General features: G+C 52.0%; 7 protein-coding genes across 7 annotated transcripts; 4 read left to right on the top strand and 3 right to left on the bottom strand.

Moving 5' to 3' along the window:
* Window positions 1-203: 203 nt before the first annotated feature.
* Window positions 204-2126, top strand: UHO2_07162 (related to MSS116 - RNA helicase of the DEAD box family, mitochondrial; the record flags this gene model as incomplete). The annotated part of the gene is made up of 1 exon (XM_041558964.1): window positions 204-2126. The coding sequence occupies one exon, from the start codon at window positions 204-206 to the stop codon at window positions 2124-2126; it is 1923 nt and encodes a 640-aa protein (XP_041414898.1).
* Window positions 2127-2823: 697 nt separating this feature from the next.
* UHO2_07161 (uncharacterized protein) lies at window positions 2824-3384 on the top strand (the record flags this gene model as incomplete). Its single annotated transcript, XM_041558963.1, has 1 exon — window positions 2824-3384. The coding sequence occupies one exon, from the start codon at window positions 2824-2826 to the stop codon at window positions 3382-3384; it is 561 nt and encodes a 186-aa protein (XP_041414897.1).
* A 136-nt stretch (window positions 3385-3520) lies between these two features.
* Window positions 3521-5833, bottom strand: UHO2_07160 (uncharacterized protein; the record flags this gene model as incomplete). Its single annotated transcript, XM_041558962.1, has 1 exon — window positions 3521-5833. The coding sequence occupies one exon, from the start codon at window positions 5831-5833 to the stop codon at window positions 3521-3523; it is 2313 nt and encodes a 770-aa protein (XP_041414896.1).
* Window positions 5834-6164: 331 nt separating this feature from the next.
* On the top strand, window positions 6165-8279 carry UHO2_07159 (uncharacterized protein; the record flags this gene model as incomplete). The annotated part of the gene is made up of 1 exon (XM_041558961.1): window positions 6165-8279. The coding sequence occupies one exon, from the start codon at window positions 6165-6167 to the stop codon at window positions 8277-8279; it is 2115 nt and encodes a 704-aa protein (XP_041414895.1).
* An 89-nt stretch (window positions 8280-8368) lies between these two features.
* Window positions 8369-9442, bottom strand: UHO2_07158 (uncharacterized protein; the record flags this gene model as incomplete). The annotated part of the gene is made up of 1 exon (XM_041558960.1): window positions 8369-9442. The coding sequence occupies one exon, from the start codon at window positions 9440-9442 to the stop codon at window positions 8369-8371; it is 1074 nt and encodes a 357-aa protein (XP_041414894.1).
* Window positions 9443-9707: 265 nt separating this feature from the next.
* On the bottom strand, window positions 9708-11291 carry UHO2_07157 (uncharacterized protein; the record flags this gene model as incomplete). Its single annotated transcript, XM_041558959.1, has 1 exon — window positions 9708-11291. One exon carries the CDS (start codon window positions 11289-11291, stop codon window positions 9708-9710), a length of 1584 nt encoding a protein of 527 aa, XP_041414893.1.
* Window positions 11292-12475: 1184 nt separating this feature from the next.
* Window positions 12476-15382, top strand: UHO2_07156 (uncharacterized protein; the record flags this gene model as incomplete). The annotated part of the gene is made up of 1 exon (XM_041558958.1): window positions 12476-15382. The coding sequence occupies one exon, from the start codon at window positions 12476-12478 to the stop codon at window positions 15380-15382; it is 2907 nt and encodes a 968-aa protein (XP_041414892.1).
* Window positions 15383-15532: the final 150 nt, after the last annotated feature.

Raw genomic sequence — 15532 nt, 5'->3', positions numbered from 1 at the left:
ATTCATTAAGCAGCCAATTTAGCCGTCCAAAAAGCCGCAGATTTCTGTCGGCCGGTAAGAAGAAATTCTCGCCCAACACGCACTACACGCACAACACGCAGAAACCCTTCACGTCAAAAAGAAAAGTTAGAGTCTGTGCACTCTTTCGCCTTTGCCTTCACACCCTCACACACACATCGCACTCCATATAGATTAGATCGAAAATGGAGTCAAACAGTCTCGCGGATAGACTTGGAATGCAGAACGGCTCCAACGGAGGACGAGGTCGCGGCCGCGGCGGTAACCGAGGTGGTCGCGGACGAGGCGGTCATCGTGGTCGTGGCAGAGGCGGTCGTGGTGGATCCGCCAACCAAGCTACCACCAACTCCAACCCTGCTCCCATGGACATTGACAGCCCCGTTGTCGCTACCCCTGATGAAACTCCGCTTCCGTCCGGCGCCGCTACCCCAACCTGGACACCCAAACCCATAGCCGCTGGCACAGACGCAGCCGTCTACCTCACTGAAAACCGTTTCGCAGATCTTCGAGGTTCCATCGACGACCGTCTTCTCTCCGCCATCCCTTTCCCCACCATGTCTGCTGTTCAAGCAGCTACCCTCTCCACGGCGCTATCTGGGAAGGATGTTCTCGCACAAGCCAAGACAGGTACTGGAAAGACGTTGGCTTTCCTCATTCCTTCGATTCAGAAACTTTGTGCGCTGCCTAAACCTCCGCCCCAAAGGTCTATTTCGGTGCTTGTGCTGTCTCCTACTAGGGAGTTGGCGCTGCAGATCGAAAAGGAGGCTCAGATGTTGCTCGCTAACTTGCAGGGAACGTTTGCGGTGCAGCATGTTGTGGGAGGAACGAACATTGGTGCGGAGAGGAAGAGGCTGCAGAGGGATAGGAAAGATCTGTTGATTGCTACTCCAGGACGTCTTCTGGACCATTTCGCAAGCGATGCTCCAGGACTGGACCTGAGGAAAGCATGCCAAAATCTAAAAGTGCTGGTGCTGGACGAAGCAGATCGAATGCTAGACATGGGATTCCGTAACGAGCTCGAAAAGATCCTAAAAATGCTTCCGGACCCCATCTCCTCCAACCGTCAATCGCTATTCTTCTCCGCCACCATTCCATCTTTCGTTCACGAGGTCGCAAAGCTCCGCCCTGATCACGCATTCATCTCGACCTTGACGGAACAGGATTCGAATACGCACGAACACGTTCCTCAAGAATCCCTCATCTGCGCACTCCGAGACTGCCTCCCACATGCGCTCCAAGTTGTGCTATCCGAAGCGATCCGATATCCCACCAACCATAAGATCCTTGTCTTCCTTCCCACCGCAAGATCAACCTCCCTCGCAGCAGCTCTCTTCTCCTCACTCCGGAGCCAGAAAGGTTCGATGTACTCGAAATTCAGCCCTATCTTCGAAATTCACTCGCGCAAAGCCCAAGCAATACGAACAAGGACAATGGAAACATTCCAAACCAGCCCCAGTGGCATCTTGTTCTCCTCCGACGTTACAGCTCGAGGTATCGACATTCCCGGAATCTCGCTTGTTCTGCAACTTGGACTCCCCAGTTCGCTGGAGCAATATATCCACCGATTGGGGAGAACTGCTAGGGCGGGTAAGGAGGGAAGAGGAGTGCTCATCCTCGCTGAGTTCGAGAAGTTTTTCCTGCAACAGGCTGATGTGAAGAAGCTACCGATTACACCGCTCGATCTGGGTAGGGTGGAAAAGGAAAGTGGAGTGGGGTTGGAAGACGTAGCGAGGGATGTTGAGCAGGCGATGCGAGGGATTGATGCAACGACAAGGAGTCAAGCCTATCAAGCGCACTTGGGTTTCTACAAGAGTTATTTGAAACAGTTGAAATGGAAACCGGAAGAGTTGATTAGTAGTACGAATGAGTATGCGAGAGATATTTTGCAGTGGGGTTCGGATGGGCAAGGGAGTGGCAATGGTGGGGGGTGGGTGGGACCACCGTTGTTGCAAAAGACAGTGTCGATGATGGGATTGAAGGGTAAGAGTGGGTTAAATGTTGTTAGGGAGCTGCCTGGCAAAGGCAACGGCGGTGGGAGAGTGAAGAGGCAAGGCCAGAGTCAGGGTGGGAGGGACCGAATGAGCGCTAGGGCCACAACAACACATTGATCAATAGATAGCTTGTGGTTTGATTCGGATCAATGTTTGTGCTGCGCTTGTGATGTGAATGCATGTGAGTTTCATTTATTGGCTGAACGATGAGGTTGCAAACCGAGTGTGTGGGAAAAGTAGTGATCGTGGGAAGACCTACCATGGCGAGAATTGCGAGTTGTCGTCGTTCGGCATCGCTGGAAAGCATAAACCCGATGGTCTTTGCGATGTTTCAGAAGCATGACAGTGAAACCTGCGCAATCACAGTGATGCTTAGGAGAGAGTAACACGGACGCCCGAAACGATTGGGTTCAGCACCCGACTCAACCCATCTTGTGCTCACTTTGGCTCCATTCGGTGGAGACGATGTTGCATGAACAACACCGAGAAGAATGACCTCAGCGGTGAATCTGTCCCTGCTTAATTGAGAGGAGATGAAACGTGCGGTAGGACGATCCACTGTGTTGCTCTGGAAAGTTTTGCGAACGTGACGAGCTCTTGCCCACCTCTCCCTTCATACCGGCTGGCACAACTTTTTGAAGATATAAAGCATTACCCTCCAAGCCACGCCTTCCCTCTTCCCCCTCAAACGCCTCTTTCCAAACCTCTCTAGAGCTCACTTTCGTAAGCATCCTCAACCCGAACAGAAAAATTGTGTCTACTCATAGCGACTAACCCTAGTCACTTCTCCCTTTCCCCTCTTCATCTGTAGAGAATGCGTGTCACCACCTCCCTCACCACTCTCCTCCTCTTGGCCTTCGCTGCCACCCACACCGCCTCGGCCTCTTCCAGCCCTCGCGCCGAAGAAGAGCACAAATTCATCAAACGTTCCCACCGAAGCCACGGTGGAGGATCTGGATGGGGTAAAACCATTGCCGGCGGTACCCTTCTCGCCGCAACGGGTGGTTTCGCCGCTACAGGTGGTAGTATTGCTGCTCATCACCTCTTTGATGACCATGACGAGAGAGATAGTAGAAGGAGCGAAGGCGGCAATGAAGGAGGTAGGGGCAGAAACATGCCGGAGGGTGCTACTGTTTATACTCAGCAGCCTATTGCTCAGCGGCCTATTGTTCAGCAGCCTATTGTTCAGCAGCCTATTGTTCAGCAGACTAGCAGCGGTGGTGGTGGTGGAAATGGGGAAGCTCCTTTCCCTATTGGTATTTTAATGTCGAACGGCGCTACTGTGCCTGTTCCCCAGAAGTTGCTGCAGAGCGCTTTTGCGCAGCAGCAGGCTCAGAGCACTGGTGGCGGTGGTGTTGTTTTCCCCCAGTACTAAACGACATATATAGCTGCGCTGATATTCTGTTGAAAGTCACACTCTCGTTCCTTTGGCAATACAGTCCATTCTTTCTTTCGTGCTTTATTTGACGTCACATGATGAGTTTTATTAGCAAGATGGAGTGGGTGGGGGGTTAGAACTTCAACCGAATCCCTCTCACCGCCAGTAACCTCGCCAACGCACAACAAACTCCAGTATAACCCAGCAACACCGTCATCGCAACTGCATCCCTCGTGTATATTGTCTTTACCAAAACATTCACCAACCCTGTCAGCAGGTTTGCTGCCAGAAACACCGTCAGCGAGTGTCGATTCAGATCTTCCAATATCATCGGTGTCACTGCATCCTTCACTCTTTCTCCGACTCCCCTGTCCGCTGATTGCTGCTCTACTTGCTCCACCGGCTGCAGCACCCATAAATACACCAACACGTATCCCAACAAGAAACTCGTGTTAAACGCAACCACCCAAAGCACGTATCCCAGATTCGCCAACCTCCTACTCACTCCCATCCCCACCAACCTCACCACCGTAAACCCTAACCACCATAAGATCGCCAAACTTGCAAGCACCATAGCTAGCTTGTCCGTCCTCGACTTACTTCTCCTCTTCCTCAGTTTTCTATACGCAAAATACGGGTCTAGCGGTAGAACATAATGTCCTAGATCCAAGCCGATGTAGAAAATGGCTAGATAGCCAACCATACTTGTCACTCCTTCCTTGTTCTGCCGTAACAACGTATCCCTTCTACCCTCGTTCGATAGTGCCCATTCTTGCCAATTTGTCCGCGTAAGCAACACCTCGTGAATCACAGAAAGGGAAAGACCCAATACGCTGTACCGAATAGACCTACTGAAAGGTCTACTCAGCGTTGCCGCAAACGGCAGAACCGCAAGAGTGTAAAAGAAGTTCCAATGAACTCCGTACTCGGTAACATGCTCTGGGTATTCCACCCCTTTAACCATCAGCACTCGTACCGAACCGAGTAGTAAAAGGGGGAGAGATTTGCGAAAATCGGAAACCACCTGTTGTCGTAGCGGGCGAAACCGATTTTGTGGGCTCTTAAGGAATGGTAAAGCAGAGATTAAGCCGAGGGAAAAAACGAATGACCCAACACCCATATCCATCCAACTTGTCCCCCAAGATTCAGTTTTGGACAGAGAGCGGGGGAATACGGGGAAATCTACGGCAAGGATGGAGATGATAGTGACTAGCATCATGTGTGCTCGATAGACTGTGAGGAAGGGTTGCGGACGGACGAACATTGATCTTTCCTCTCTTTCGACTCGTTGTGATGAAATGACACTTGGTGGTGGGTGGAGATGTTGTGGAGAAGATGTCGATTCGTCATTGCCGACGGCGGTAGAGGAAGCGTGATTGAGGGAAGAGGGAGTTTTAGTGCGATTCCAAGGATCAACAACGCTCCTCGCGAGCGGGGACATGGCAGAGGAGGCGGATACGACTGATTGTCCATCTGATCCGTCTCTTGAATGCGGCAGATTCGCCTTTGGTGTTGCCAATTCGACTGGACGGGCTGTGGAGGAAAAACTCGAGGTTGATGCCATGTCGGGTGATAAAAGTGCCTCAGTACTACGAGGTGGATGCGATGAGCTGGCAGAGTTGAGTAGAGGAGACTGTGGAGCAGTAGCAAGATTCGTATCGACAGACAAATCCGCATCGCGGTAAGACGATCCTGGACCATCGTAAAAGTTTGGTGGAGCTGCTGCTGCGTGTGCTGCATCTGCAGCTGAGTCGATCGATACTCGGAATGGTAGTTCTGCCTGCGCAGCAGCTATGTTCGGAGTAGGTGCGGATCTGCTTTCATTCGCATTGTTGTCTTCATTAAGGTCTTCGTCGTCTTCGTCCTCAGAGTGCTTTTTCGACCAGTGACGTTTATCCCTCTTGCTTTGCTCTTTTTCCGCCTTCTTCAGCATCGGCGGTCCACTTGCTGCCAGCACGAGCAGTATAGCGACGAGTGCCGCATTCGTAAGCAAAAGATGTTGAGCTAGGACAGTATGCGCACCCACAGCAGGTACGATCAAAACCAAATACTCCAACTGCCAATCTGACAGCCTCCCCGCTATCCTAAACAGCGAAACCAATATTGGATTCCGCAAATCTTGCACTGGCCTTCGGGCTTGCAATCGTACAAAACGTAGTCGTTTAGCTCTAATCACTGCCCAGATGGCGTAGGTGGCGAGCATGACGAGACCGAGCGTGTTGACAAGGTGGATCGAGCTTCCTGTTTGGTCTGCTATCCATGCTTCTTTGAGCTGTTTATATGAGGCTTCGTCCCCTAGTGCCGGGGTGTGGGATGCGGGAGAGGGAGGGTGATCTGGTGGAACGCGGTGATGGTTGGACTGTGGTGGTTGATGGCTCTTGTGACGATGGATGGCATCGATTGGTGCTAGAGGCTCGGTTTGGCGGCTAGCCCCGAGAGGGTCCATCTCGTATAGGTACAGGAGCCGGAAGAATGGGATTTGCTATGATCTGTGCATGGCTGAAAGAGCCGGTTTGCTGTTGTGTCGAAGAGATGGTGAGTGAAGAGATGGCGGTGTTGGTCTGTGTAACGGAAGCCTTTGTGGTCGCTTTTCTCTTGGGTCGAATCTATTTTTTGACAGGTTGTTCTTGGAGCACGTCCCACATGGCTTCCTCGCTAACACGATTCAGGGTCAAAGGGAACATGCTTTCAACCCCACCACCAACCTCATCTCTCCTCTCCTCTTGACCAACGCTTCTTTCCCCCCAAAGCCTACTTCCCTGTTGCTCGTTTTCAAGATGACTGCCTCGCCAGAGCCCTACCTCCTAGCCTCGACTCTCCTTACACCTGAAGAACTCCCCAGACTCGCCCTTATCACTTACGATCCCTCCACCCTTTCCTCCTCTTCCACCTCCGGCTCTACTAGTAAATGTACAGCCCATCCACCACCACCGCATACACAACGAATATTCGTAATAGTCTCCAACGTATCCTTTGGCGTCGAACAATCCTGCATTCTCGTCATCAAACCTCGTCGCAAAGATCCCAACTCCGCATCCCTTCTCACCGCTATCCCCATCCTAGCCGATCTCAAAGTCGAAATTGAACCACAACAAGGACTTACAGCCTCCGCTGCTACACCGCGCAACCATCCACCAGCAGCCACAACGTTGGGTTTATCGAGTTTGCCGCAAACCCTCCCGACGATTCATGCTCTACTAGAAAGTGTAGTGCCAGATTTATTCGGTGGCGGAGAGAAGGGGGAGACGAGTAATGCAGCTTTGAAGCTCAAGTTGAGTCATGGAGGGCAGGGGGCGGAAGGTGTGACTAGTGATGCTAGGGGTTTGAAGGATTTTTTGAGCGTATTGAAGGATCTTTTGAAAGTTGCACAGGAAAATGCTTTTGAGGTGGGTAGTACGCATTCTTGGATGAATGCTTATACTGACGATCTTTCGCATCATGCTCAATCTCAGCACGAAAAGAGAAAGGGAGAGGGAGAGAAGGGAGGCTTGCAATTGGATCCGCCAATATTCTCTCGTCTCTCTTCCAGCTCTTTCTTCCCACACCACTCCTACCACCCTCCTGCGGCGGGAGGGATAGAAAGACCAGCATCACCAACCGCAAACGACCTGCGCATCTCCATAGGCACATTCAACACAAATGGTCAACTCCTAAACGACGACATACCTTCCATCATAGGTCTTAAGAAATGGCTTCGTGCTGAACAAGACCCTGACCTCATCGTCGTTGGGTTTCAAGAAGTAGATGCTTCTTCCGGTGCCTATCTTTATTACTCTCCCACGAGAGAAGATGCTTGGGTACGGAGTATCACCCATGCTCTCGGACGTCGTGCCGATGGATATCGTAAGATGGCATCGAAGCAATTGGTGGGGTTACTCATCATTGTATTCGCAAGGAGAGAGATGGAGGGGGAACTGGAAGAAATAGCAACAGCAAGTGTTGGGGTTGGGCTGGGTGGGTTTGTAGCGAACAAAGGTGCAGTGGCGGTGAGGATGGTAGTGGGGGAAAGGAGTTTGTGTTTTGTAAACTCGCATTTGAGCGCGTATGAAGGATTGCAGGCTATGGAGAGAAGGTGTTGGGATTGGAATGAGATCTATAGGAGGTTGAGGTTCAGGAGGTTGGTGAGTAAGATTGATTTTTGGGAGTCCCCTGGGATCAAACGGAAGGGGGAAGGGATTGAGGGGGATGAAAGTCCGTTCAAGACAAGTAAAGATGCAGAAGTGGAAGCCTCTGTCAACGGTGACCACAAACGAGAACCAGAAGTGGTAGAAGAAGCAATGTCAACCACTCTCCAAGGCACACCTCAAACCGATGGTACAGATGCCCCTACTAGCCCTCTAACCATCACCACTCCCTCCACTTCCACCACTGGCGACGCTGAAGCAACAACGCATATCGAATACCCCATCATGGCACACGACATCATTATTAATTTCGGCGATCTCAACTTTCGTCTCGACCTGTCCCACTCCGAGGCACATAGGCTCATCCGCGAGAGAGATTTTGCAACTCTCTATCGATACGACCAGTTGGAGTCGTTAAGAACTTCGGGGTCACTATTCGACGATTTTGAAGAGGGCAAGATAGATTTCGCACCAACGTACAAATTCGATAAAGGAACGGATAGGTATGATACGAGCGAGAAACAGAGAGTTCCTGCTTGGACCGATCGGATTTTGTGGGCGGTGACGAAAGAGTGGGATCTACCTGAGTTGGAAGGGAAAGAGAGGAAAGATGAGGAGGGGGGGAGTGCAACACAAGACGGAGCCGGAGATGGCCAAGAAAAGAGAAAGAAACAAGGAGTGATACTGCAGAGTTATGAGTCGATAAGTGATTTAAAGTTCAGCGATCATAGACCTGTACGTGCTACATTCCTCGTTCGTATACGCTAGACTTTCACATTCACTATACACTGCTAAGTGCTGGACGATGATAATATAGATCCATCACATTACAATACAGGATGAAAGGGCTGGAGAGATTAGAGTCCCAAACTGCGTAAAATACCCAGCCAACCTCTACCGCCCCACCTTACCCACTCAGCCCCCGACTGTGCCAAACCACCCACTGTTGCAGCGAGGCCTGAATCTCTGGCCCTCACTATCCTTTGAAACAGGGCTTGCGTGTCTTGGATCGAAGTTACGCTAGGTGATGCCGCATGTAGTGTCGCCATTGTGTATGCTAAAGTGAGGCGGGAACGGATGGTGTACCACGAGGGACCATCTGGATCTATCCATCCTGTTTTTCTCTGTGCGATGGGATCCGTGAGGACCATCGAAACAAGCTCAGAGCTGAGGTTGAGGAGCGGTGCTGGATTGGGTAGGTTGGGAAGGGTCGTTCCGTGTGGGAACACCGAATGAAGTCTCGATGCGGTAGGGGAAAGGGTGGAGAGTGCGGAGAGGCCATGCATCATATGTCCTTTCACTTCCCAGCTAAGTCGTAATCGCTCTTCGAGAAGAGCAGTGACTTTTGATAGTGCGCAAGATTGGTCGGCTGAGGTTAGACTGCGTTGCATTCGGATTGGTTTGCCTTCTTGCGCATCGGCTAGGTTGACTCCATCGATGAGAGATGCAAGGATCTGTTCGGGAGGGGTGGAATGGATGATGGAAAGATCGCAAATACGAGACCAGGTTCGGAAGAGTTGACTGTCGAATGCGCTATCCGGACCAGGGAAGAGGGTTGTGAGGATACGAAGGCGTTTGGTGACTTCTTCAGGGTCAAGCGAAGGGGTGGAGCCGAGGTAGGCTTGTTTTGTAAAGCCGTACTCGGGGATGCTGGGGATTGTGTTTAGAAGCAGCAGTGTTGATGCGTCGGGCGGTGTGGAGCGGGATGGACCTTGTTGAGCTCTGCGAATGTTGCTGGTGCTGGGAGAAGAGGAATCAGGATATGATGTCGACTCAGAGTGCGTGTAGGTCGAAGTAACAGGTGCACTTTTGGCGAATTGGCGAGACAATTGTGGGAGGACGAAACGGCTTGTTCGAGCGCCAGCATGTGTGCGGCTGGTGCTGGCAGCAGCCCTGGCTAGTGATGTTGCAAGCGATGCTTTGCTCGACATTTTTGCTGGCACCATTCAACAGGGTCAGAGTGAGGAGGTTCGGCGATGGTGGTTGATAAATCAAGATGGCAAGCCTTCTGAAAGCGCTCAAACCAGCTTGACAAAAAGTTCAACTCCGCGGCACGACTTTAACAGACACTCAAAACGGTTGTGCTTTCAACTAAAGGCCTAGCAGATGCTGTATGGTAATGCTGTATGGTAATGCTCTGGGGTTTGCATTCCAATCGATGGAAGCGCTCTGGAGTGCATAGATAGGGATAGGGGCTTACACCCCATAAAGCACGCTCTTATAATCGCGCAAGATAACACCAACACTCTCTGGACCCGACAAACCAACCTCGCTGGCCACTGCCGAGATGAACCTTGGTGGTGTAACATCGTACAACAAATTGACCACTGCCAGATTCTGCTCGCCTTCCCATTCCCCTACATCAATCAGTCCCTTTCTCCTCTCGTCCTCTTCCCCATCTGTATCGGTTTCGTCCTTCGCCGGAAGCAAAAGATCACGCGGGTTGCCCGCTTCGTTCTGTACAAAACTATCCAACTGCACTCGCTCTGAAAACTTGTACGTCTCGCAGCATACAATCACGGGAATCCCCTTTTCCTTTGCCATCATTGCACAAGTAGCCGTCCCAGCACGGGAGTACAGCGCTCCATTGGCGAGAAGAGCAGATGTACCCAATAGCAAGATATCCGCACGTGGCATCAAGCTCGATAAGCTCGAGATCAAAGCATAGGTGCAAGGAATACCAGCAGCCAACAGCACTGACAGTAGCGCTTTCCCTTCCAACAGCGGTCTTGTGTCGACTAGGATCACTTGAAAGCTCACACCTCTTTCCCACGCAGCGAGCAATGTAGCCTCGACAACGCTAGAGCGAGCAAAAGTCATGACAACATCACCGTCTTTGATCTTGCTACCCGCTTGAGTACGGATGATCTTGGAAGCGTAGACGATGCGATCGCGAACAAAGTGATCAATTCGTTCGAGCAGGTGTTCTTTCGCTTCGTCTTCAGTGAGGTCTGCACTGACAACAGAAATTTCGTACTTGAGGTAACGAACAGCTACACCTTGGGATGTACCCATAGCTCGAGCGTCGACGAGATGGCCTACTTGAGCAGAGACGGTTTTGAGGAGGTCCCGATTGAGCATTTCGCCTCGAGGTGTTGTGTAGTCTCGGATGACGTCAGCCATTGCTCGTAGGAGGGCGATGGCGCGGGTGTCTGCACCCATGAGTTGGAATTGGGCGAGTTGGGAGGAAAGACGGAGAATGGAAGGGTGAATGTTGGATCGGAAAGAGGCGCTCACTTGAGCTGCGATGTGTGCATTGTGCGGTTTGCCAGAGGATACGTTGCCGAAGAGAGCTACGCTGGGATGCTGAGGGAGGACTTCTTGTGCACCGGCGCCGGCTTTCCTTGCGCCTGAGATGGAAGCGGATGCTGCCATTGAAGCACTTGCTCCTGGAACGTGACTACCTGATGCGACTGCTGCACCTCCTAACCTTGCGTTGGCGGGATTGGCAGAGGAAGAGCCAGGTCGCTTGCTGTTGGGAGGTCCATCACGACTTTGTTGCTGAGCACGGTCGGCTGCACCACCTTTCTGAGCAGCAGGAGGGCGACCATCATCGCCAGGAGCTCGCTCTGCTACCTTGGCAGCTCTTCTTGCTGCCTTGAGTTCTTTAGCTGACTTCTTGTCGTTTCCGCCTTCTTTCGTGAGTTTGGGTTGCTGCGGCTGTTTGGATGTCTTGGGCGCCGCTGGGTCTGATGCAGATGCGCTAGGTGCAGCTGCAGAACTGGCTCTGGGTCTTGACGATGGCGAGGGGGCAGCCGGTGCTGCTGCTGGGTCGGACATGTTGTTTTCTGATCGAATGCGAGTTGATGGGAGAAAGATGTAGTTGTCAAGTCTTGGTTGAAAGGGTTTGATAGCAAGCCAAGACTTGAGCTTTCCAACCTTTTTTCTTTTTTTTTTTTTTTTTTTTTTTTTTTTTTTTTTTTTCTTTCGGTCCCGCGAGCTATGTAACAGGCAGCATGATTCTCGAGCCATGTGTGTTGCGTTGATCGATGTAACACTCACAAGGTTATAGAAGCAATCGGCGATTTCTTTTGTGTATGACTCGGTCCGCTGCAAGCATTCCTGTGGAAGGGCGACACCTGAAAGTGGAGCTTTACACGAAAAGCAGCGCGCGCTCTTCTCTCACACAGACGCCAAGCTTATCATCGTCGTCAGCCTGTTGTCCGCTGTGATCCAGCTTGTCGTTGATAGAGGCAAAGAGTATGTTCTTCTAGACTGACACTAAGCTCTGGGGAAAATCATTGTGCTCGTGAGCGATCACACATTCCACCTCGAGGTGAGTTGAAGATGGCTCCGTGTCCCCTTTCCGGTGGGATGGTAGGAATATCAGTGTGGTGTGCTTCGCAATGAGTCTTCGTGTGACCTGTGACAAAAGGTGCAAGATTGGTGTGACAGGGTGACACAAGAACGAAGAAAAGAAGCCTCGGCTGAGCAGAGAGTAGAAGCATCCATGCTGCTTTCCCGCTCCGCCCACAGAGAAAGAAGGTGCTTTACAATTGTCTCGCTGAGTATGATATCGGATAGCACTTTCCTCTCAGCCTTTTGCCTGATCACGTTCCAGTCTAGCTGTGTGTCTGTTCTGGCTGAACCCTTCCGCCCTCGTCCTCGCCCTCGTCCTCGTCCTTGTCTGGTCCTGTCATGCCGGCCTTCGGCTGACCCGTCGGCTTAGCTGTCGTCGCATTGCCTCATTTTCTTCACTCGGCCCTATCACTCCACCTCTCTTCCTATCATCACCACCCTTTCACTCCTTATCGCTGGAGGTCTGGTTTGCGACCTGTCCGCAGTCGCTTGCTCAGCATTCGGTCTCTTTCCGACGTCGAACTCAGCCATCGCCAGCCTTCTTCTGCTTTCCATCACCACAGCGCACAGCTTCGACTCGATGCTCAGCTAGTCTCCCAACTCAGCTTCACACCATCACCTCCTGCGCTCGCTCGCGCCACACAACCTCGTCGACGCTGACCAGCATGGTGTCTTCGCCCTACCGCTCCTCCCACAGCGGCAGAGACAACCAACCAGGCCCCAGCAAACACGCAAAACCATCCGCATCGAAAAGCAGAACACCTTGGCCTCTCGACACGTTCTGGTCCAGCTCGAGCAGGAAAGTTGCCTCCCAGACCAAGTCACGTTCACCCGTCTCCCCCGTCCTAGGCGCCTCGTATGAGAGCTCTACCGGGCTCGACTCGGATCAGAACTTTGACTCTGGCGACTTGCCACTTACTCCTCCTGATTCAGGTGCTTCTGCGTTTGAGTTGCATGCCGCACCCAGAGATGCACAGTCCACGTCAAGGTCGGCACAAGATGCCACCTCCTTGTTGCTTTCAACAGCACCAACGTCGACGGCCATCCTGCATGGAGGTGATGATGAAGCAAAGTCGCCACAAAAAGGCAGAAGCAAGAATGATATCTTCAAATCGCCCATTGCTTGCATCACACCGCCACCAGCTTCCCATCCACCAGCACCGCCATCGCGCAACTCGCTCTTCTTCTCTTCGTTTGGAAGCAGTTCGCCTACTCCTCCTTCTCCGCCACCTCCACGTATCTCGTCTGTTCGAAGCACCAGTGCGAACTCCTCGCTACCGCCAACACCACACTTTGAACTCCTTCCAGCCGCTTTACCCCAGCCACCACCACCAGCGTCAGATCGCAAAAAAGGTCACTCTCGAAACTCCTCCCTCGGACGCGCAAGCTCCGAAGAATGCCTCGAAGAAGAGGCCAGAATCCGCGCTACCAAACACGTCGATTTCCGCTTGTGCCCAACTAACGAGTTCTTGCTAGGTGAAGGTCGACATTGTTCAGTCTACCTAGGCAGCTATCGGACTCGAGCTGATGCAGTTGCAACCGGCACAACAAGCTCATCTTTACCGGGGCAATGGCAGTTGTGTGCGATCAAGAGATTGCATGCGGATCGACAGAGTCAGCTGCTGGGTCTGGAAGAAGCATTCGCCCTGCGGAGGTTGGGCTTGCATCCCAATATTATTCAGTTGATTGATATAAGGGATGAGGTCGAGTTTGCTTCGCCCCAGCCAACGCCTCAACCCCGGGAGAGGCAGCTTGAATCGATATCTTGCTCAGCAGGGTTGGGTCTCGGTTTAGGCCTGCCACGGAATGAAGGTCCAAGTCCATCCCCCGATGCATCCAGCCATTCAAGATCAACAAGCGACATGACGGGTCGAGACGAGCTCCTTGAAGAAACCCAATCTCACAAAAGAGCCCTAGCATACGAGAAAAAGCACGAAGCTGCACTTACTCGTGGAATCATTCATGATCCACCACAAAGTCGTACCAGAATGTCATCTACAGCTGAACAATCCCTTCCAACGCCAACATTCCTGGAACCAGGTTTGGATGGCGATTCCGTAGGGTCTCCCACCCCAGAATACAGCCTCGTCCCACGCACGCCCGGTCTCCCCCACGATACCCCTCAACTCTTGATTCTGTTGGAACTGCTACCGAACAACCTCGCTCTATTCGCACGCAAGCACGCAGACCGTATCGACCTTCAGCGGTGGTTCGATTGGGCGCTGCAGATGACCGAAGCGATTCTCTTCCTCCACGAGAAAGGGTGTGTGCATGCAGATATTAAGAAAGAAAACATGCTTCTCACTGAAGACCTCGATATCAAACTCTGCGACTTTAACTCTGCTGTGTTTCCCAACCCCAACGACCCACCGCGGGATGGATTGGGTTTGGGGACGCCGGCGTATTGCGCACCCGAGTTGAGTCGCGCTACTGGTGGACCGGGGGCTACGACTTTTTCGTACCCGATCGATATTTTTTCATTGGGTGTAGTGCTTTACTCTCTGGCGACGGGGTATGAGCCGTTTAGTAAGGCTAGGAGCGTGGTGGAGATGTTGCATAGGAAAAGGCTGTTTTTTGAGAGTGAGGAGAATGATAGGGCGTCTAGGTTGGCGGTTGAAGCGGGAAGCAACCCGAACAGTGCCCCTGCTTCCCGTAGTGGTAGTTTGCGCGGGAGACACTCACACCCGCACCCCCATCCCTCCACTGCTAACGAAGGCCAAGCTTCACCCACACAACTCGCTTCCTCACTAAACCGACTTGTCCAGCAAAATCAGGGAACGGGAAGGAGGGATGCAAGTAGCGACAGCTTGGAAAGTGTAGCTTCCAGTATCACGACCATCTCGGGAAGAAAGACTACTTCGATGGCCGTATCGCGATTGCTAGAGCCCAGTGATGCGAGAGGATTGTTAATAGACCCCATCATGGGACAAGGGGGATATGGGAAGCAGGGAGGATTGTTAAGAGACTTGACGACAGCGAAGGTTGATCTTAGGAGAGCTGCTTCTATGGGCGGTAAGAAAGCCGTCGGCACTCGAACTGACGCGGTTGGCGGGACTTTGCGTAGTGCTCCACCTATCGACGCGTCGCATGAATCATCAACGAGTAAGGTGGCGATGAAGGGCTCTCCGGCGGTAACTAGAGTAGCGATTGATTCTAGACCGGATTGGTTACGTAGGCGATCGTCCTACGGAGATGAACTCACCTCCACCACCACCACCACCACCACTATCTTCGACTACACCACGACCGAAGCGGACCCCAGCAGTACACCCTCAAAACCAAGTCGTTTACGTCCAATGTTTTCCCCTGCATCCACAACCTTGCCTCACTCCTCCAACTCTAGCTCCTCTACCGAAAGACGCGTATCTCCACACCCATCTCTTCCCTCCAACACGACCCAAGAAGGCAAGGCATACGCAGATGGCCATCCACCAATAAACCTTGCTGGTGGAGGAAGGTTACCTGATTGGGCAAGAGATCTGTTGCGGTCAATGTTGCAAGCTTCTCCCTCTGCTAGACCGACAGCTGTGCAGGTTAGGGAAAGGATGTTGGCTCATTTGAACTGCATTTGAGCTTTTGTTTTTACATATACCCCTTTATTCTGCAATACTTGATTCATTGCGGACAGATACTGAAACGAACCCGAGGCAAGTGGAATTGAAATGTGGTGCGTGCCTACGAAAAAGTCTGTGGAATGCTAATCATGGTATATACCGTCGACC

The sequence above is a fragment of the Ustilago hordei genome (assembly GCF_900519145.1).
Source record: "Ustilago hordei strain Uho2 genome assembly, contig: UHO2_contig_24, whole genome shotgun sequence".
Lineage (NCBI taxonomy): Eukaryota > Fungi > Basidiomycota > Ustilaginomycetes > Ustilaginales > Ustilaginaceae > Ustilago > Ustilago hordei.
This window is presented reverse-complemented; position numbering and strand designations above follow the sequence as displayed.